This window comes from Electrona antarctica (assembly GCF_951216825.1).
Source record: "Electrona antarctica genome assembly, chromosome: 12".
Classification (NCBI taxonomy): Eukaryota; Metazoa; Chordata; class Actinopteri; order Myctophiformes; family Myctophidae; genus Electrona; species Electrona antarctica.
The window spans coordinates 23,953,048-23,974,996 of record NC_136793.1 but is presented as its reverse complement, the minus strand read 5'-3'; the positions used below and the strand labels follow the sequence as shown (position 1 = coordinate 23,974,996).

The 21,949-nt window shown below is 43.4% G+C and overlaps 1 protein-coding gene across 1 annotated transcript; it reads right to left on the bottom strand.

Moving 5' to 3' along the window:
• Positions 1 to 31: 31 nt before the first annotated feature.
• Positions 32 to 20,321, bottom strand: prr16 (proline rich 16; the record flags this gene model as incomplete). The annotated part of the gene is made up of 3 exons (XM_079515622.1): positions 32 to 2,006; positions 14,656 to 15,741; positions 20,178 to 20,321. 2 exons carry the CDS (start codon positions 20,319 to 20,321, stop codon positions 14,872 to 14,874), a joined length of 1,014 nt encoding a protein of 337 aa, XP_079371748.1. The 3' UTR covers positions 32 to 2,006; positions 14,656 to 14,871.
• Between the last annotated feature and the right edge of the window lie 1,628 nt (positions 20,322 to 21,949).

The following is a 21,949-nucleotide window of genomic DNA, read 5'->3' as shown; positions in this document are numbered from 1 at the left end:
AATCTGTGAGTTTGACCCACCTCCCCATTCCTAAAAATCTGCTGACATTAGAAGTGATTCATTGTAAAAAATAATAATTTCAAAATAGACATTCATTTTATTAACAATAATCTGACACCATCTGTGGGGAAAGAAAGGTCCACAAAGTAGAGAGAGACCCAGATTAAGTGCGAAGTGTTTACTTCTCACCAGTTATTTCTCATCAGTTTGTGAACACATAACAAAACTCCATTGACAGCTGTTTGAGACATTCCACCCCTCCATTGAGTGGATACTGAATCTGTTCAATGGTGGCCAGACTGGCCACAGATGTCTTTGTGTCCAGTGAGGACAAAGAGGTGGAGTAGTGCGATGCCCCCTGCTGAAGTGTTGTAAGATTATGTGGACTGACCAAGACCAACTGTTGTTCTAATTTACTTTTCAGAGATATTTTTGTCCCATGCCCAATGTTTAGCTTTCCTATTTGGATCCAAGATGGTAGCTGTGTCTGTATGGATTTGGATGTTTTCTCATCTGTAAAATATAGGTTTCCTTTATATTTTGCTTTCGCTCCTTGAAAGTTTGAATGGACCTGGCCAATGTAAAAGTATCATTATTCAGGGAATGTACATGTCTGATAAGCCATTGACAATGTGTAACAAAACAAGGAAACGGATCATGGCTAATGTAATTATACTTCATCTGACAGTGTTGTTCACCCAAAATAATGGAGAGCGAAGTGCCTTGTGAAACTGAGGCAACAACAGGCAGCCTTTCCACAGCAAATGCATAGAAAAACACAGTGATGGAGGGACAAAGTGGAAGAGTCAGTCGTGCATTCATGCCTCCTCTCAGATAAAGCACAACTCGGTATTTGGTTTATGCAATTTCTCTCCTCACCTTCTCTCTCATCATAATTATAACATCAACAACGATGCATTAGTTTGTCTTCTGTTCTGTTCATTATCCTGTTATGCACTGAGAAACATACAGTATACCTCAAGAGAATATGAGCAATGTTCAAAATACCCCTCAGTCAACCAGCCCAATATCAAAAATATCATCTCTTTAAATGTTAAAGTCTCTGTAGAAAATGCTTGAAATATATATTACACATGTACATGTATATTTATATACAAACAAAATTTGATGCAAATTATTCTCTCTTAATAAAGGTTCCTTTAAAGCCGTACCTATGCCATACTACAGTGTATCGCTCCATGTTATCGTGGAAAAATAGCTTGCTTGGCACCAGGTGATCACGTTGACTTCAATGTACAATGAACATAATCTCTGAAAACAGATCAGCGATGGTGTCATCATTATTTTCAGATAATTTGTTTTTTTCTGATGCCACATCATGAATGTGGTCAGTGATATGTGGCACATGATGTTCCTTTCTCTCCGCATAGTCCAACAGAATGTTTTCTTCACAGGCAGACCGGTTGCGGTTGGTCTGTCCAGACACACAATTCACCAATAGTCGAAATACTCAACGGGTAAATTCCATAGCCCAAGGGAAAAGATTGCATTTTATGTGATTAAATGCTATGCACAGACAGTGCAATAGCATATATTAACCAACACTCAGACCACGGTTGACATCTTTATCCCCTACAGTAAATAAACTTTGAACTACATTTAATCTTCACTCTCCATTGACATACCAGGAAAAGTGTCCCCTTAGGGAATCTTCAATCTGATTTCTTATGACAATGCCAATATATTTGATCTAAATTTCAACTGTAAATGTATCAGTCTATGTGAACTTACATGGATACACTTTACACCCCACTCCCCTTTTTGCTTTAACATTTGACCAGATGGCATACTTCCCCTGCAGAACACTGTTGTGCCAGCACGTTGATCACTGTCCTGTATTATTTGGCCAGGGCTAGAAAGTCACGACTCCCGTTATCTGGCAGCCAATAGGGACTCAAGGAGGGGACGTGCTCGGACTCGGCTATGGCTCCTTGTTGATCAGTTTACGAAAACAAATATTCCATCCTCTCACATCTCGGTGAGCCCTGCAAGGGGGAGAATGAGGAAACAGATTAGTGTGTGTTCTGACAGCACAGATACAGTACCCAACGGAACGAGCAGTATACATACAGTATGTCTCAACTAGAGAATTAAGCAAAACGGATAAAGTGCCCAGCCACAATGCAGATAAAAAGCTAACAACCTGGGGAAGATGGTGACTTTGACAGCAACTGTAATACTTTCGTTATAAAATTAGAAACACAGGCCAAACACACATGGACACACGCATGCACACACGCGTACAAGTATTCTTGAACATAGTATTTCATCGATGCCTAAATCGATAATCCAGACCATAAATCATTGATAATCTGTGTAAATTACCTAGGCTTCTGAATATAAACACTAGCAGTTTACACATGTATCCAAGCTGTAAGATTGCATCCTTATTGCAGTTGATACTTTTAATCTGTGGTATGGATTGCTTCCTCCAGTCTGGACGACTCTGGAGACAAAAGTACACAATACTTCCAAAACAGTGACCTCTACTGACTACTGACCTCTTGTTTTTGAAAAAAACAAAAAACATCACTGTCATTATAACATAACATAGCATACACTACACTACAGTATGGAATTATGCCCTTGATTAATAAATGAACAATTCTGTTACACCTTGAAAATGTACATCCCCTTGTACACCTAATAGCAGCCATTTAGATTCAGTCAATGATCATGGAACAGACAAAGACGAGTGAAGTGTTAGGGAACCAGAGAGAGATTGAATCTAGTCGGAAGTATTTGTTATTAAATTATTAAATGTGGATGAAACCAACTCCTAACCCTGTTGCTTGAGAGTAAAAGTGTTAACCACCGTGGACCACAATGGAAAACAAGGTTATGGGCTTTATTGTGTTCATATTATTTTGAATATTGTGTTCAATAAAACTTAAATAAAACAATCAATCAATCTACATAACGGTAAAGTAATGTGGGTTTTAATATTTAACCACGAATCCTGTATCATAACTTAACTACATCTGGCATTTGTAAAAAGAAAAAAAAGAAAAAACTAGAAAAAGTGCCCTTCTGGGCACAGGTCTCCACCAGGAGGATATGAGTGTGTGTGATGTTTGGAAAAATGTTTAGGAGTAATATAAACATGTTTATTTGGGGTTTTGTGTGTGTGTGTGTGTGTGTGTGTGTGTGTGTGTGTGTGTGTGTGTGTGTGTGTGTGTGTGTGTGTGTGTGTGACGCAACTTGGCCTGTTGTAGCGCCACCATGAGGCTGATTTGAAAACTGTCAAGTGGCATTTCTTCCTCAGCCTAGTAGTGGGAATAGGCATGCACAGTTTCACCACAATCGGACGCTGCATTGAGGAGTTGTGGCGATTTGTACAAAACGGGTACAAAACGGGCTACTCCTGAAAACCTTAGAAGCCAATCGTAGCCAATCAGGATGGATAATTATGAGAAATCAAACAAATCACATGATCACATGACTATGGAGAGCATGTGTACCGATTTGCGTGAAATTTGGATAAAATGTGTTTTACATATGTCGGCCTCCTGGTGGCGCTATAAAGAGCAGATGTGAAAAATTCCAGGCAAAGGTTTTTCCTTGGCCTCTAGGGTGTGTGCATACATGGTTTTACACAGATCGGTGCAGTTATAGGTAAAAACACAAATCGGCCAGTTATAGCGCCACCATGAGGCTGAGTTGAAAATATTCAAGTGGCATTTCTTCCTCGGCCTAGTGGGAATGTGCGTGCAATATTTCACGGAAATCACACGATGTGTTCATGATTTGCAGCATTTTGTTTGAAACGGAGCACTCCTGCGAACTTTGGAAGCCAATCGTAGCCAATCAGGATGGAGTCTGAAAAATCTGAAAGACCCGTTTCGTTGAATGGCTCTAGAGAGACTGTGTACCAATTTGCGTAATGTTTGGACAAAATCTGTAGGTGTACTGTCAAAACATTTGTTTTGTACAAAGCAGCCTCCTGGTGGCGCTATAACAGGCCAATGTGAAAACTTTGGAGCAGAGGTTCAGCTCTGGCATCCAGGGAGTGTGTGTGTATGGCTGCGATCAAGCCAACGGTGCCAAGATTAGCTGTTCACGGACGGACGGACACACGGACGGACGGACACACGGACGGACGGACACACGGACGGACGGACGGAGTGCAAAACATACTCTCTCCCCATGCCTTCGGCCTGGTGGAGACAACAACAACATCCTGCTTTATACATGTATTAAATAGCTTGCCCTACCCACCCCTGGTGGCTGTATTGGCACATCGCTACAATTCACAGCAGCAGTAAATGCATCTATGTGTATATCTATGAGAATTCTGACCTTATAGTAGTACATTACATTTACATTACATTACAGTCATTTAGCAGACGCTTTTATCCAAAGCGACTTACAATAAGTGTATTCAACATAGGTAGGGAACAAAAACTACTAATCACCAGAAGTCTTTAGTGCATTTTCTGCAAAAACAAGCAACCAAGAGTATACCTAGCGCTAAGGTAAAAGTGCAATATATCAGCTACCTATTTCCTTAAACAGATGAGACAAAATAGCTAAATCAAATGAGCATGAGCTAAAACAATTAAGTGTATCGACTAAACAAGATCCAATAAACAATACAACAATAGAAAACAAGCGTTCGTACAACTAGTTAACAACAAGTAGGTCAGGCAGAGAGGAAGGGTAGTGTTTCCTGAAGAGGTGGGTTTTCAACCTGCGGCGAAATATGGGCAGTGACTCTGCTGTCCTAACATCAGTGGGGAGTTCATTCCACCACTGTGGGGCCAGAACAGAAAAGAGTCGTGACCGTGTGGATCGGCCAGAAGGACCCTTGAGTGACGAGGCAATCAGTCGCCCCGAGGTGGCAGACCGAAGTGGTCGGGCAGGGGTGTAGGCATCGACCATAGCCCGGAGGTAGGAAGGAGCTGTTCCTTTCACTGCCCTATAGGCTAACACCAGGGTTTTGAACTGGATGCGGGCCGCTACGGGGAGCCAGTGTAGAGAACGGAGAAGGATGGTTGTGTGGGAGAACTTGGGGCGGTTGAACACCAGTACAATGTGATGTAAGCAACACAGCTACCTGCAGCTAATCAAATGTATAATTGATGTGTATAATTGATGTAACAACTGCGCTGTTTACTAGCCTGCCATGTTTTTAATTTGCTGTATTTTTTAACCTGAACCGGAAACAAACACCACACAACCTTTTTTTGGTTGTGTGACTAGTGTAGTAGATCCGTTTTCTTCACTATTTTGGAAAGTATTTTTCGGCCTATAATGACATGCCCAAAATAACCAGGATGATTGAAAGTGGTTAAGGTTTTTGTATATGACCCCATTCATGCCACTGGCTTTATTATGGTAAGCTGTGTGTGTAAGAGTCTACTTCTTCAAATGAAAAATGTCAAGGAAAATAAGCTGGTTGAATTGGTTCCAGGCTATTACTCCAAGGTGGGGGTGGGTCGCTAATTGATGTTTGGCTTCCACGTTCATTTTCATAAGTCTGCACCAGTGTGGTATCACTGGGACAAGAAAGGGGGTCGGGGAACTCACTGTTATTTAGGTGACCTGGAATCACTTTTGATCTTCTATGCTAGCCAAGTTGAGACAGGATTGCGTCACGCACGTACGCACACGCACACACACACACACACACACACACACACACACACACACACACACACACACACACACACACACACACACACACACACACACACACACACACACAGATGCACACACACACTCACAAACAGAGCAAATATTTTCAGAACAATGATACCCTGCTAATTAGAATATATACCACAGTAATAACATCCATGCACAAGTGCATGCACTGTACACACAAAAGTTTTGTGTGTACCCCCACACACACACACACACACACACACACACACACACACACACACACACACACAAATGCATGCACGGCATTGCACGCACACAAGCGCACACACAACAAGCAATCATACTTAGTAGAACTGAGCCGCCAGCCACACTTTGTTTCTGCATGAAATAAAAAGCCTTCCCATTTGCAAAAGAAAATGGCCTGGCCTCTTGCCTCTCCCATAGTAAATAGCTGGCATTTCTTCAATATTTCTTAGTCCATTTTGGAATGGTGCAGGGAGTACAAAGACCCATCTGGGTCACAGTAGCTATATTAAAGCCGATCATTTTGTTGGCATATAGGTTTCCATCCATGAGCAAGGTGCAGCTGAGCCCCCTACATTTTTGCAATTGTCAAAGGAGTGTGAGACGGTCACCATTACCACAGCATTAATTAGGGGCGACGGTGGCTCAGGGGTAGAGTGGCCGGATGGTAACTGCAAGGTTGCCAGTTCGAACCCGGGCTCCCCCAGAGTTAGTGTCGAAGTGTCCTTGAGCAAGACACTGAACCCCTAATTGCTCCTGATGTGCTGCTTGGTGCCTTGCATGGTTTCCGCCGCCATCGGTGTATGAATGTGCGGGTGAATGTAATGCACAATCTATGTAAAGAGCATACTCTAATGCCCTCCACCTCATGCTAAACATATGGTACACATACAGTACTGTACACAACATGTATATACACACAAGCACACTTCTACATACAGTACATATGCATGTACGTATGCACGTGTGCGTGCACAGTGCAAAGTGCCATAATACACACACGCGCGCAGGCATGCATGCACGCACGCACGCACACATACATCAACATTATGACTTTGTCTGAGTCACAAAGAAGCACTGAGACAAGCCATTATCCATGCCTAATGGGTACTAGATTTACTGTAGGTTTAGGATGTTACGATATTTGCAATGTAGGTCAAGTAATTTAGTATTGTAATGACCTTCACATATCTCCATTACAGGTCAGATGTCTCCATTACAGATGTAATGCCTCCAGCCCATAACAGTACAATTATTTGGCTTTCATTTTGCTTAATACTTTCTCGTTTTCTACATTTTCATTTCCAGACAGTGAAATGCAGTCAAATCAGGGGAACACAAATTAAAGTAAACGATGCATGCAAAACAGGTCTCTTCTTGGCGAACCATCAACGATCTGACAGACAGAGGGACAATGGCAAATTCATATTCACTGGTAAAATCTGGGTCTCACTCCTGACACATTTTGTGAGTTTTAAAAGTTTCTAAGTTTATAGTTTTTTAAAACTATCTTGATATGTTGGAAAATGAGAACTAAAAAACATCGCTAGGATGCAACTGGGACGTATCCTCAGTGATGTATCCCAAGGTCATCTGGGTTTCGGGTCTTCCAACATCATACCCCTCACTCGGGTGACCCAGCCGGGGTGATCAAGTCCCGACTTACGCCCTCGATCAGTCCCTTAGGGAAAAACCAGGGATACACAATCCGCTGCTCCAGAACTACTCTGCCGGTACTGGGCGGGCCATCCGGCGTGTACCGGGCAGGCCATCCGTATAAGTGGACTTGACGATGTCAGACAAATTAATTCACATGGACTATATGTGCAATAACTCGGGTGCAAACTAACCATTCAATGTATAGGATTTTGAGTTGGGATTTCAAATGGACATTGTGTCTGAATCTACAAGCTCCCTAGTTATGGAAGCAGCAGGAAAGCTGATGTAAACTGTTAAAGTAGTTTCTCCACCCACACAGCCAGCACCCAGAAAGCCCTGCCAGACAGATACATACAGTGGGAGGATGAAGAAATGAAGTGAGCTGTCCCACCAGTGAAGTCAGTACTGTTGGAACAGGGGGAAAAGCACAGCCTCTGCATCCAGGAACTGGCTGTAACTTCATTATAGGGTTACAGGACAAGGAGGGATCTTTTTTTAGGGGTCCAAGTTGCAAGTTCCAAAGATGCTGGAAGTGGCCCTATTGTATCTGTTAGGATTATTCATTCTTCTCCACTAAAAGTATCTTTGCCAGAAACCGTAACAGCTACAGTTCCCAAGCTTGGCAGATAGGTTGGAAATTTCACCAACTACAGATATGGTTTTGTACTGAATGGGCTGAGAACAAACTTTACATTTATGGCATATAACTTAAACAAATAAAACATAATTTATTTTCATGGATTCTGTGGGTCCAGTCAAATCTATCCATTTGTGCCTAGATAGATGTTCCACTTCCATGTTTTTTATTTTTTGGAACAAAGAAAGAAATGTTTTATATATACTCCTAAACATTGCATTACACTATTGGACCCACATTATCAAAACTCCCCCACACAGCTTGTTTATATCTTATTAGGTTTTGAATATATTGTCCAATGAACTTCAAAAGGGTGTGGTTCAAAGAAGTAAAAAATTGCTAATCACCCCACAACTTGTGGGATATGTCTACTGCGTAAGTACCAGAAACATACCCCAAAAGTTCCTTTCAAATTGATAACTTGAGGTCGCTATGTAAACAATAGGTGAGGCATAACACAAATCAGACATAATAATAAAAAAGTCCAAACATTACAAAACAAATCAGAATAAATAATAAAAAAGTCCAATCATTACTAAACTCAAAATGGCAGAAATCGTCCCTGATAATCGGCCTGACCGATTCATCTGTCTATCACCACTTAATCATATTATACCAGTAAGACGCCTAAGGGCGAGAAGCGACCTCGCCCTAAAGGGCGAGAAGCGGCCGTGCACGCATCCGCCTTGTTGACGGCAGACTGCTGGGCGAGCGCTGGCGCTTTGGCATGGGGGGTCAGATCAACATGGAATTAATTCTGTACTGGCCATATAAGGAGCATGTCTTGAGTGTACAGGTTTTGATGAGGTCAGATCAACATATAGAATGTCAGAACAGGTCAGCTCCATATATGGAGATCTTAGGGTGTTAACGGGGACATTCTCTTGAGTGTACAGGGTTTCATGAGGGCCAGGCCTTAATTTTCGGGCATGTTGAGAACTCTAGTTTTCGCCAGCTGCCAGGCGTGGCTGCACTAATAACTTTGGGGCAGGCCCGTCTAGATTTTGAATGGACAGGTGAGGTATCGGTCAAAAGGGAGACATCGAAGAGGAAGGATGGATGGGGAAGGATCAACATAATTATGGAATGTAACCTGTTCTGACATTCCATATGGGCTTAATCGCATTTACTATGACATCAGATGGCATAGTGATGTCACGAGACCTGGGTACCATATATGGGGGGCTTTCCCATGTATGGGGATTTTGAGTGATACACTGACGGGAATTGCACGTTTTCATAGTAAATGTTGGACACTGGCAAACGTCAAGACCCCATTTGGGGTTTTCAACTAATAACAAATTGGCTTGAACCAGCAAATCATTGCTTTGTGGCTATATTGTCTTTTTCCTTGTTCTGTTTCAGTCATCATAATTTTCTTCTTTTTCTGTTCTTGCCACTTGGGGCTATATTCTTTATTTTGTTTTTCATTGACCCAGACACAGATACACAGGGTTATACTAGGGTTAGTATGAAAATGTATGAAAATACTGCAGGGATGGTGGAAAAGAAAATGAACATTTGAGGTCAACAGCATTTTCTAATTGAAAATCCAAAGTTCTATGCAGATGTCTCTCTGTGTCTTATGCTTTAATAATAGCTCCCCCACCCACATGCAAATGGTGATACATGTTCACATAGCACAATACCAATGCATACAGCTGCTGCAGAGTGGGAGTGAAGCTTCATCCTTGCAAGAAGACAGAGAGAGAGAGAGAGAGAGAGAGAGAGAGAGAGAGAGAGAGAGAGAGAGAGAGAGAGAGAGAGAGAGAGAGAGAGAGAGAGAGAGAGAGAGAGAGAGAGAGAGAGAGAGAGAGAGAGAGAGAGAGGCAGGGTAAAAGGGAGTAGGTCAGCTAGTGTAGGTGAGTCACTCCTGAGTCACAATGGGGGCGGTGAAGATCCACAGGCCAAGGGCAGAGAGAGAGAGAGACAAGACCAGGGATCGGATTAAAACTCGGGTCGTCACGGTTCACAAGGAACATGCACCAACTGGCTGAGGTACCAGCACCCCTGCCATTGCAAGTCTAACCCGAGGCCTACAGCAATAGAGCTCAGTTTTCTCCATTGCCACTTTAACAATGACGTCCATTTTTTGTCATTGTTGGTGAATATTCTCATCATCATGCATCTTCAAAATCTTACAAAAGTCTTTGTAGATCATGAGCTTGTAGATCGCTATTGCTCAAAACATTTTGAAAATAGGCCCAGTAGTTGTTAACTAGAAAAAGCAGTTCCTGCAGAAACTGTGTGGGCTCGCTGAAAACCTGCAATGTATATGATGTACAGTAGAAAATGTATTAAAGCTGAAGAAAAAACAAAAACAAAAATGCACCACTGGCCCGGCGCCGTGATGATGGATGGTGACATATTCACTGTCGACCCAGGAAGCGGCAGTGGTTTGAATGCGTTGTTATAGCAACCACATATAGCACCTCTGCTCTGACTCTTCCTCATGCAAAGACTTTTACAAAATAAATAAATGTAAAAAGAAAAATACATAAATAACTTCATAAAGCTGGCTGTAGAGAACTAGTGTGTGCTCGCTGGAGCATCAGGAGCGAGCCCACAATCACACTCACGCCCACTGTGGCTCACATGACGTCACAAAACATCCTTTATTCAGGGTCAGGGAGTAATATTTTCTGTGTAATGTGACTATGGTAATCTACAAGGAGAGAACACTGTAATAAGACTGCAGACAGGAGGTAGAGAAACAACAAAATATATATATATATGCTGAACAGCGCTGTATACAGGCAGGTTGTGTTACCTTTTAATGGTGTTCACTTAATCATACATTGTCCAGACCATTGCTGCATGAAAACAGCAGCAGTGGTGATCGAACAGCAAAGTTCTCTGCAAGCTGCCTTTATTGATGTACAACCTATCTAGCTATAGATACTGTGTGTGTGTCTGTGTGCACGCACGCACGCACGCACGCACGCACGCACGCACATTGTAATGTGGATATGTGTTGAAATTCACTAATCCTTTTGGTGACCAAAATGTAGTAAGTAGTGCTGGAGTATGGAGGAGAGGCTTATTGTCAGTATTGGTATCAGCCGAGAATGCAGGAGTCTATCCCTAGAGCCCTGGGAGATGGATTGCTGAGATGGATGGAGTGCAAGCATACAAAGCGTCACAATGAGATACTGTATGTTGTGGGCTTGTTTTTATAAAGAGAGTAGCTACAGTAAGCACAGACCCCTGTGGGACCCTGGTCAATGAAGTATATAGGGCTTATAAGTGGTTAAAGTTTAGGGTTAGGTCAGCAAGCTGAGTAAAAAAATGCTGTTTAATTTTAAAATTGCTTTTGAGATGCACCCACAAGCAAAGTAATACAAACGTGTGTGTGTGTGTGTGTGTGTGTGTGTGTGTGTGTGTGTGTGTGTGTGTGTGTGTGTGTGTGTGTGTGTGTGTGTGTGTGTGTGTGTGTGTGTGTGTGTGTGTGTGTGTGTGTGTGTGTGTGTGTGTGTGAGTGAGTGAACGTAGAGAGAGCAGACTGTTCATTAAAGAAAACTATACAACCAGGTGCTCACAAGAGAAACAAGTGGTTAAAAGTAGTTCAACGTTTCAGAGGTGCTCCTGGATCAAACGAGATAAAACATGAGAGAAAAACAGAGGATCCGGGCACTCAATGCGGTCGTTCGACCTCAAGTGGTCTTCATCAGGGCAAAATAATATTTCATCCTGTTTTTCTTTGACTCTAAGAGTTTAATTAACACTTTGCATAGAGAGTAGAGGGATAAAGTTAGTAGAGTATTGCTTAATTTATGCCGTTCTACAAGCTCACAAAGTGTTGTGACGCGTTGTGAGCTTGTGCTATCGGCTACACCATTTTGCCACAAAGTATAAATCAGCTAATGTGTGTGAAAGAGTTACAGATATTGGGAGAGATATTACAAAATGGAAAGAAGATAGATAATTGACTTGTAGTGGAGGGTGAAGCTGCATGGGCTCTATATTATACCCCATCATGTCTGTTCAGTGTTCATGCCTTGCATTGATTAATGGATAGCATAATAATGGCTCTGGTGGTTGGCTGCAAACAGACACAAACAGATACGCACGCACACACACATTTTGCCATGGTTGATCTTAGTTCCGCTTAGATATAGGAGATTCTTGAGCTGAGTAATACATTCACTATGTCATGCTGCTATGTTTCACACCCTCTCTGTCCTACTCTACCATGGCAATATGTGCAGGCTTGCAGCAACAATTCAGACCTTTGTCAAAACCAATGTTGGCACAAAGAGCGACTGAGGGAGCAGCGTTATCTCCTGAAGTCTAATCTTGCTAATTAAGGGCATCACTGGGAGGAAGGTGCTACTATTCTCTGCTCATTCCGCTCTAGGGCATGCCCCATCCCCACACGTCTGAGCTACTGATTTGCACACGCACACACAATAGCAAACAAAAATACCCACACAGTTTCACTCTATGGATGGGTTCCACCTGATTGTCTCGGTATCGTAACTTCACAAATAGACAAAGAAGGGCTCAGTCCCTCACAGAGCTTTTAAACTTATAAAAATCACACCCGTGTGAACTGAGTGGTGTAAGGTCTTATATAGCCTTACGTGACTGGGTGACCGTAGCAACCATGCTCATTTTTGGTACGAACAGACAGACAGACAGACAGACAGACACGTAAACTAACAAAGCCAGTCGTAGGAGTGGTTTACACCACTCAAAAATGCAACACAGGATTCTTCAAGCTCAATTTATCAGCAGATGTAGCGCTCGACTACAAAATGCCCATAATTCCACCTAACACTTCAACCTCCGCCTCCCTCCCTCTACCTTACCCTCTTACCCCCTAAAGCTGACAGAAAGAATTTAGAGACAAGATAAGAAGGGATGTGGTCAGACCTAATTTGTCTAGTGCCCCTAGTCACTGAGTAATCAGCTACACAGTCTAGTCCAGGGGTTCCCAAAAATGTCCATGTCAAGGAACACCAAATAACCATATCCTGTGGCTGCAGCCCCCTATTGAGAAATGGCTCAAAAAAAAGAAAATAGTGAAAATAGATACTTGTAGCAGCTTGTAGATCTGTAGATATATAAACTGGTGCGTTAATCTTATGAGTTGAATTTGAATTGAAATAAAGGACACAATAAAAGTTACGTGAGCGCTGGTATATGCTGGTACCAGCATATACCAGCTGGTAAATGCTGATATATATATTTATTGCGACCGAAGGTCACAGTTAACTATGGAATTGTGTGTTTTTTGTCTGTCAGTGTATCACTCAAAATCCCCATACATGGGGAAAGCCCCCATATATTGTGCCCAGGTCTTGTGACATCACTATGACATCATCAGGGATGATAGTAAATCATATTATCATATTAAATGATCTGATGTTAAATGTTAGGTTGTTGTCGTTAATGTTGTTAACGACGTTGTCGACGTCGTTGTCGTAAATGTTGTTGTTGTTAATGTTATGTTGTTGTTGTCTGATGTTAAATGTTAAATTATGTTAAATGATGTGATTAAATGATATGATGATATGATCATATTAAAGCCCATATATGGAGATCCCTGATGTCATCAATATTAGTATGGATATATGTCAGAACCTGTTCTGACATTCCATATGTTGAACCCTTTTGACTGATAGCTGTCCATTTAAACTCTAGTCGGGCCTGCCCCAGTTATTTGTGCAGCCGCGCCCGGCAGGCGGCGAAAACTAGAGTTCTCAACAGGCCCGAAAATTAAGTCCCGGCCCTACCTGGGCCCTCATCAAAGCCTCAAGACACTGCCCCCGCTGCCACCCTTAGATCTCCATATACGTAGCTGACCTGTTCTGACATTCCATATGTTGATCTGACTTCATCAAACCCGGTACACGGTCGCTTCTCGCCCTCAGGCGTCTTACTGGTTGTAGTTAAGTACAAGTTAGTATAAGTTACTTTTCCAGATGTGCGCCTGGTAAGAAGGTTCATTAATGTTGAAACGAGTTAGAGTCGTGCTCGCACCCTTGACGCACAGTGAGTACTCTGACAACAGGTATTAACCAGATTGGGAATGCATTCCCAACTTGCAACTTGGTCCCCAAGTGGAGTCTATAGTATTTCACAAAGTACAAAACATACAGTATGTGAAAATAAAACAACATAGTGGAGGTACTTAGGTGGCCTACTGGCAGCTTGCATGCAAATCCCGACCTCAAAATGTATTGTTTGTTTCTGATAAAGAGATGGGAGACCCCTGGCCTTGTTACTAAAGAAACACTCTATAGTGATTTCTATCAGAATATAGAACATACAACTTATTTTAACAAAATACATAACTTACACCCCCTTTACTCTAAATGATATTGCAGTGCAGAGCAGTTGGCCATAAACAAACTTACAAGCCGTCCTGTACACCTGGGCCAATATGGAAAGATACATTACACATGTGCTTGCTTTCATGCACACCTGTAAATGCATGCACACCCACATGTGCCAGGACGCCCAGGAGTCAGGACGCAAATGCTCAATGTCTTGCTCGCTCTCTCTCTCTCTCTCTCTCTCTCTCTCTCTCTCTCTCTCTCTCTCTCACTCTCACACACACACACACACACACACCACACACACACACACACACACACACACACACACACACACACACACACACACACACACACACACACACACACACACACACAAAAGCATGCAGGCACGCAGTCGCACACACGTGCACTCAAATACACACTCACCAGTTGTTCCTCTTCCCTCTGCCTGCACATCGCAGTGCCCACGGCGATGCTTTTCTCTCTCTGTCTTCCTCTAGCCCTTAGTTCCAACCTCTCACTTTCTATTCACCCCCCTCTCTTCACCTAGCTGTTCGACCAGAGTGGAAAAGGTCTTGTAAATGTAGAAAACACTATGAATAATTGAGGAATGTTTAGATTGGATAGGGTAAAGTTTCAGCGTCAAACTGTGGTGGTGGTCGATTTGCGCAGGATGGTTTTCTGAGGCTTGACAGACAGCGGATTAGGAGGCACACACGGCGGAGGGACGTTCACCGTCGGGGGTGGAAAACTGTGGCTGACAGAGAGGCCGCCGTTTTCCATCAGGAGTTCATGAGAAAGCATGTGAGGAGGCGAGGAGGAGTTGGACGAAGAGCAGCAGTGCATGGGGCTGAGCCTCAGGTCACTCAGCTCGGCCTGCAAATGGAGATCTGTGTCGTGCACGTCGTACTGGAGGTCGCAGTCTGGACAGTATCCATGATACTGAACCTTCTCACTGAAACGCACTCTCTCCCTCTCACGCGGCCCTCTGCCGGGCGCCTGGGGGCATTTGTTTGTTTTGTGGCGGAGCAGCGGCATAGGTCTGGGCAACGAGGGCACGAGACCTGACTCGGAGGCTCTGCTGTCGTTGGACATGCAGAACAGCCCCCTGCTTGGTTTGACCGGGAAAACACCGTTCCTCAACAGGGCCCCGTTGGTCTTGGAGTGATTCCCTGATAGCACTAACGTGGGGTGAGGCAGATTCTTTGTATTGTGTTCATCAGTCTTCAGAGGGGTGTGCCTGGGCGGCGGCAAGGGCGGGTGAGCTTTCTTAAGCACGGTCAGAACCGCTGGGAGGCTGACAGGGACGGGGGCAATGGGTGCGGCCGTCAACCGGAAGATGTAGTCGTCGGGGCACATCTTCATCTTCATCTTCATCTCGAAGCTGGAGGTGGTGGTGGTGGTGGTGGTGGAACTAGAGCTGGAGTTGAGTGTGTCTGTCTTGGAGCTGTCCGTCAGGCCGTCTTCCTCCAGTTGCAGGTCGCAGGTCAGGGTATCAATCTCGTGCACAACCTGGGGACAGAAGAGGAAGTGTCACTCTGATGGGTAAGAGGACAGGATGGATGAGTCATTGTTACCCATAACACACTGAAAGTATGCAGGAGGAGGAAATAGCCCACCATGAGACAACCTGAAACAGTTGCAAACTCAGCATTGCATGTGACAATGGTTACTAAAAAAATGTGGCAGCTGAGAACATGTCTGAGAACATAATATGATCCAAAAATAGCAGATGCTTGTGAGCTTGTAAATCGTCAACTTTCGGTGTGGGACACTGCCATACGATTCAGTATTTAAACCAGGCAACAAATGATCCTGTTCTCTCCTTAAGCCTTTAGTGACTCACCTGTATTAACATGTTCAAAAGACAGACATTTATTCGGGAGATTGATTTATGAGGTTAAAGACTGATTGAGATATCACTATGACAACGTGACCAGGAGAGGGGAAATATCACCAGGATTTATGACAACAGCCGTGAGTATGCCAGTCTGACTAAAGTGATAAACTCCCCACAATCCCTTGCACCATCAGAACAAAGATAAATAACACTACCAGCAGCAAGCGGTGAGTTCCTGCGAGTCCAGTAACAAAGAATGTAATATGCAAACTTGCAAAGCCAATGAAAGGAGCAACAGTATGGGACATGAAAGGGAGATGGTCTAGGTCTAGTTATAAAATAAATAGACCGCTACTGTCTATCATTGGGCAAAAGCGGTTTAATAAAGAAAAAATCACACTTGTGTGAAGTGAGGGGCGCTTTTATCGTCATAAATCATCATACATCACATTCATGCTCAGCCAATCAAATCATCGTATTTGGTATACACACAAACACACAAAGCTGGGCATACGAGGGGCCCCTCAAAAACTACTACTGTTGGGCAAAAGCTATTTGAAAAAGAAATAATCACACTTGTGTGAAGGCTCTTATCATCATACATCATACGTACCCATCCAATCAGATCATCACATTCAGTGCAACAAACTCATTCCATGCTTAAACTGACATACACACAAAGCTGTGCATAGGAGGGCTAGCGCCCCTCAATAACAACAACTAAAAGGCAACAACAGCAAGGGTCATATTTACTGAATCCAACCAGTGTGACTGTGAGAGAAAAGTTAATACCCTACTGAAATAAAAGTCAGAAGACAAAAATTATAAAATGACATTGACAACAACCGGAAAATTATCCAATTCCTTATTGGTATCAAGTCCAGATGGAGTCTCCATAAGGTAGAGATGAGTAATACAGCAAAACAATACATTTCTGTGTGTGTGTGTGTGTGTGGTGTGTGTGTGTGTGTGTGTGTGTGTGTGTGTGTGGTGTGTGTGTCTGTGTGTGTGTGTGTGTGAGTGCGCGCACACGCGCATGTATGTGCGCATGTATGTGTGTGATGGGATTAGGGATGTGCTTGTGTGTATGTACAACAATCTATTCTACATCCTCAGTGTTACTTTAAAGGGATAGTTCATATTTTTTTTAACTTAAGCTGTATGAAATACTTGCCATTTATATAGTGTTGCAACTGTATTAATTGGATTGCCGGAGTCCCGTGGTGGGAGTTCTGCTCTGGTTTTACAGTAATACAGTTGCAACCACTATATTAATGGCAAGTATTTCATACAACTTAAGTTCAAAAATCGTGAACTATCCCTTTAACCCTGAGAGTGTAGGGCACACAGCCATACACACCCATGCATGCACATACGTATACACATACATGCACTGAGCATATTGGAAGAAAACATGTCATCTCATACACTACATGATTCATGGTTTGATTACATCTGATTCAATAAGCCTGTACCGGTCTGGAAGGGCACCCAAGGAGAGCTTTAAAAACACAACACACATAGCAGTACAGTAGGATACTAAGACATGTTCGTAAGCAAGTAGCCTTCGGCTATTCACTTCTCTACCACAAGTGATCACATCTCATCCGCATTATGAGCAGACATCACTAGGAAAATAAGAAAATAGCAATGAAAATAGCTGGGAAGGTGTAGGGATTGAACTGACATGTTTTTGCCTCAGGGACAACAAACAGGAGTTTTAGTTGGAAAATCAACAACGATTACACACCCCCACCCCCCCCCCCCCCCCCCCCCCCCCCCCACACACACACACACACACACACACACACACACACACACACACACACACACACACACACACACACACACACACACACACACACACACACACACACACATTTGCCCTCCATGCGTGCGTGCATGGAGGGCAAAAATAATCCAGTCTCAGGAAATCAGGATTCTTTTGCCTGGGAGGGAAAGATAAGGTACTTTACACTGTGTCATTCTTACAGTTATGCACATAGTGAACGGTGTCTTGAATGAGCATTTATTTATTTTCATAATGACACGTTGTGTGTTGGTTAAATGTACCATGTTCAGTGGTTAGAATGTAGTTCATTAATTAGAATTATTAGAATAATTAGAATGAATAAGGGACCACCTCAGTGGTTAAGACTGGAATAACAATTGGAGAGAGAGAGAGAGAGAGAGAGAGAGAGAGAGGAGAGAGAGAGAGAGAGAGAGAGAGAGAGAGAGAGAGAGAGAGAGAGAGAGAGAAAGAGGGAGAGAGTAAAATTTGTCACTGGGGTGTGTTATTGGAATCAAAAATCTCCATGTGGTTCTTAAAGGATGATTTACGTATAGCCTACACACACACACACACACACCACACACACACACACACACACACACACACACACACACACACACACACACACACACACAACACACACACACACACACACCACACACCACACACACACACACACACACACACACACACACACACACACACACACACACACACACACAGAATGGATAATATGGCAATGTCCCAGTGTGTGCCATGCTGTAGTAAGAGTGGCAGACTGACTGTGGGGTGTGCCAAGCATCTGTGATGGGGCTGCCCTCAGAACCAGGCTCCAATCCATCCCTGTCTGAGGTACCAGATAAGTGTATTTCAAATGGATTATATTCCAACACTGCATGGCTTTGATTCTAATACTGCCCCAAGGTATGTAGTGTGTGTGTGTGTGTGTGTGTGTGTGTGTGTGTGTTGTGGGGGGGGGGGGGGGGGGGGGCTTTGGAATGATTTTCCTGCAAGCAAAAACAACACATGAAACAAAATATAGAAAAATGAAATGCCCAGTTGCTTGTTGTGAGCTGTTGTAATAAAAATAAATAAAAAAAAGAGACAAAGAGGGCACACAGTTTAGTAAAACACAGACAGTTGAGTGAAGCATAATACATACGTTGATGCGTGACAGGGTCGCTCACAGGCGAACACTGATTGTTTTTATTTTTTCAACTAACACATCACGTCATGTTTTGTAGTTGACACATGACTGACAAAGTATAAATTAGGCGTGAAGAAGACAGGGGAAGGAGACAGATGCTGTGTACCCATCCCATCCATAATGTAGGAATCACATGCAAATTGCTGTGGGCAATAGGCTTTTATTAAGATGACAGACTTTCATGTTAGGGTGAGAGGTTCGGCACAGCAAGCCAAGGCGGATGCTCTGTGCTTGGCTGGTGGAGAAAACGTAAACATAAAATCAGGTTAGGTTAAAGATCATAGTGCTGTGGTGACAGGGGGTAAACGCCAGCCGCCAGGGACTGTGTGATTGACACCAAAGGAAGAAAACAGAGGTCTAAAGCAAGGGCTGCACAAGTGAAGTGCACATGGGATGAAACTGGAAAGAAATTGTCTCTTGGATCATTTTTAAATCATATGAGTCACCTGACAGAAATTGGAGTGCCTTGATATTTTAACAAGGTGTCTGGAGAGAGAGAGAGAGAGAGAGATAGAGAGAGAGAGAGAGGGAGAGAAAATGAGAGCAAGATGCAGAAACAGACAGAGACAGAGAAAGAAGGAGATTGAAAGAGATGCAGAGTGGATGGAGCTAGATACTGCTTCATTGTGTGTATAGGGGACTACTATTGTCAGCAGTGAGCATTAAGATGATGAAATGCAATGCAAAGCGCATGTCCTGGGTGAACCAACTCCATCATTAACTATTAATTGTGATTTTTTTTCTTAACCACTTTAATTAAAAGCCTGCCCTGCATTCTTTCATATTCGGTGATAATGATCACACATGCATGAGTGACAGGGGAGTAGGGAGGTTGCCATGTTGTGTGTGCGTCAGCGCGCACGCTCACGCTCACGCACGTGAACATTTGTGTGTGTGTGTGTGTGTGCTGTGTGTGTGTGTGTGTGTGTGTGTTCTGTCATTTCAGGCCCCAGGCCCCCAGCGGGCGGATGACAGCCGTCCATCCCGCTCAGACAAAATGTGGTTTAGAAAAATAACCAGCATGGCCTTTATGCACAACAACACACCATACCATCCCACACATAAAAACACCGTTTAAAGATAGACTAAAGTGGCACCTGTTTGTTTACCTCTTTGAGTTCCTTGGCCACATCCTTAAGGTCTCCAAGAATGGTTTCCAAATTTTCCACGATTGTCTTGATCTCCTTCTTCACTTTCACTTTGGACTTGGAGACTACCCCTTCGGCTTCTGCATTTTTTGGTGTCCCTGACATTCTTCAGTTTCTGGCACAGATTCTGTTTCGTCAAGGATCTCAATCAAATCCTTCGGCTCCCACAGCGGTGCCACTTTGCCCGTGCATTTTGACTCTCCTGTTCTGTTCACTTTCCTCCTCTCTTCGCCAGCCAGGCTACATCACGCTACAATGTAGCGGAGCGCGGTGACAGCTGTTTCCCGACCACTACGCCTGCGCAATAGACCGAATCAAAAATAATCTTAGAAAATTGTTACATTGTACTGTCGGCGAAGCGGTGTTTCTCCTCCTGCCGTTACCTTTCACGTTCCTGTTCAACAGCAAAGCCGGACGTGGCAGAAATACACGTCGAAAGAGCTCCAAATTCACCATTATTATGCAGATGGTAATACAATTATGATGAGGGAAAAAGAATATCATGAACACAATGTTGAATAGAAAGGAGAAAACACACACGGACGGACATCCAAACCGTTTTTCTGTCGGTCGTTACTGGAATTCTGGTACATCTTTCCAGACATCTTAAATGGTAAAATAATCCCATTCACAAAAAGTTAAAGACCTGTGGGCTTGCAAGGGCAGACCCCGAAAGCAGTCAGATCGACTCCACAGAGTCCAGGGACACTTTCTTCCCCCAGAAAATAACCCGTCAATTTCATCCCGCCTCCTCCATCGCAGCCTCGTTGGAGTGTCTGCTGATGTCGGGGCGGGCGGATTGCTCTCTCTCTCTCTCTCTCTCTCTCTCTCTCTCTCTCTCTCTCTCTCTCTCTCTCTCTCTCTCTCTCTCTCTCTCTCTCTCTCGCCCCCTCTCTCCCCCCCTCTCGCTTGCTGCATGGATGTAGACTTGCTGTCACGCTCTCTGGCTCTATGGAGAAAAAGGCTCAGTTGTCATTTCAATGATTTCATGTCACAGCCAGGTCACCACTGCAGAGGTGGTGACGTTGTTTTACTTTTAACTTAATAGTCGAGTGAGTGAACTGAATGAGATGTGTACAGTACGTGTACACAGAATCATTGGTGTGAACGATTATGTCTTATTTACCATATTTGCCCTTTGACCCACCCTGGACAAAAAACATCCCCTTGGCTGGTGCATGATGGCGCTGGTTTACTGTCACCGCACGCACGCACGCACGCACGCACGCACGCACACACACACACACACACACACACACACACACACACACACACACACACACACACACACACACACACACACACATTTTTTTTACCCTCCAAAGCCACGACTATAGGTCTATAGTTTATTATAGACAAAAAGATGAATTTTTCCTTCAAGTTGCTACTAATTAATTCCCAAAGGTGTAAAAATGCAGACTTGTAAAGAAAAAAAGGATTCCAATGCACTCGTCTTGGGTGAAAAAAAATGTAGGCTATATGGTTTATTGATGAGCAAGGCAAATAAAAAAAGAGACCTATACACGTTTCGACCGATAAAGGTCTTCGTCAGGGTCTATCTCGATAGATATTATTTGAACTATGGCCTCCCACCCTGACAAGCACGAGGAGTTGAGGCATATTGTTTGACTCGGTTCCACTTCCACAGATAGGCATAAATTGTGAAAATAGCACATCAAGCGCACAACGCTTCAAACTTGTAGATCGGCTAATTCACTTTTCCTCTTTCTTAT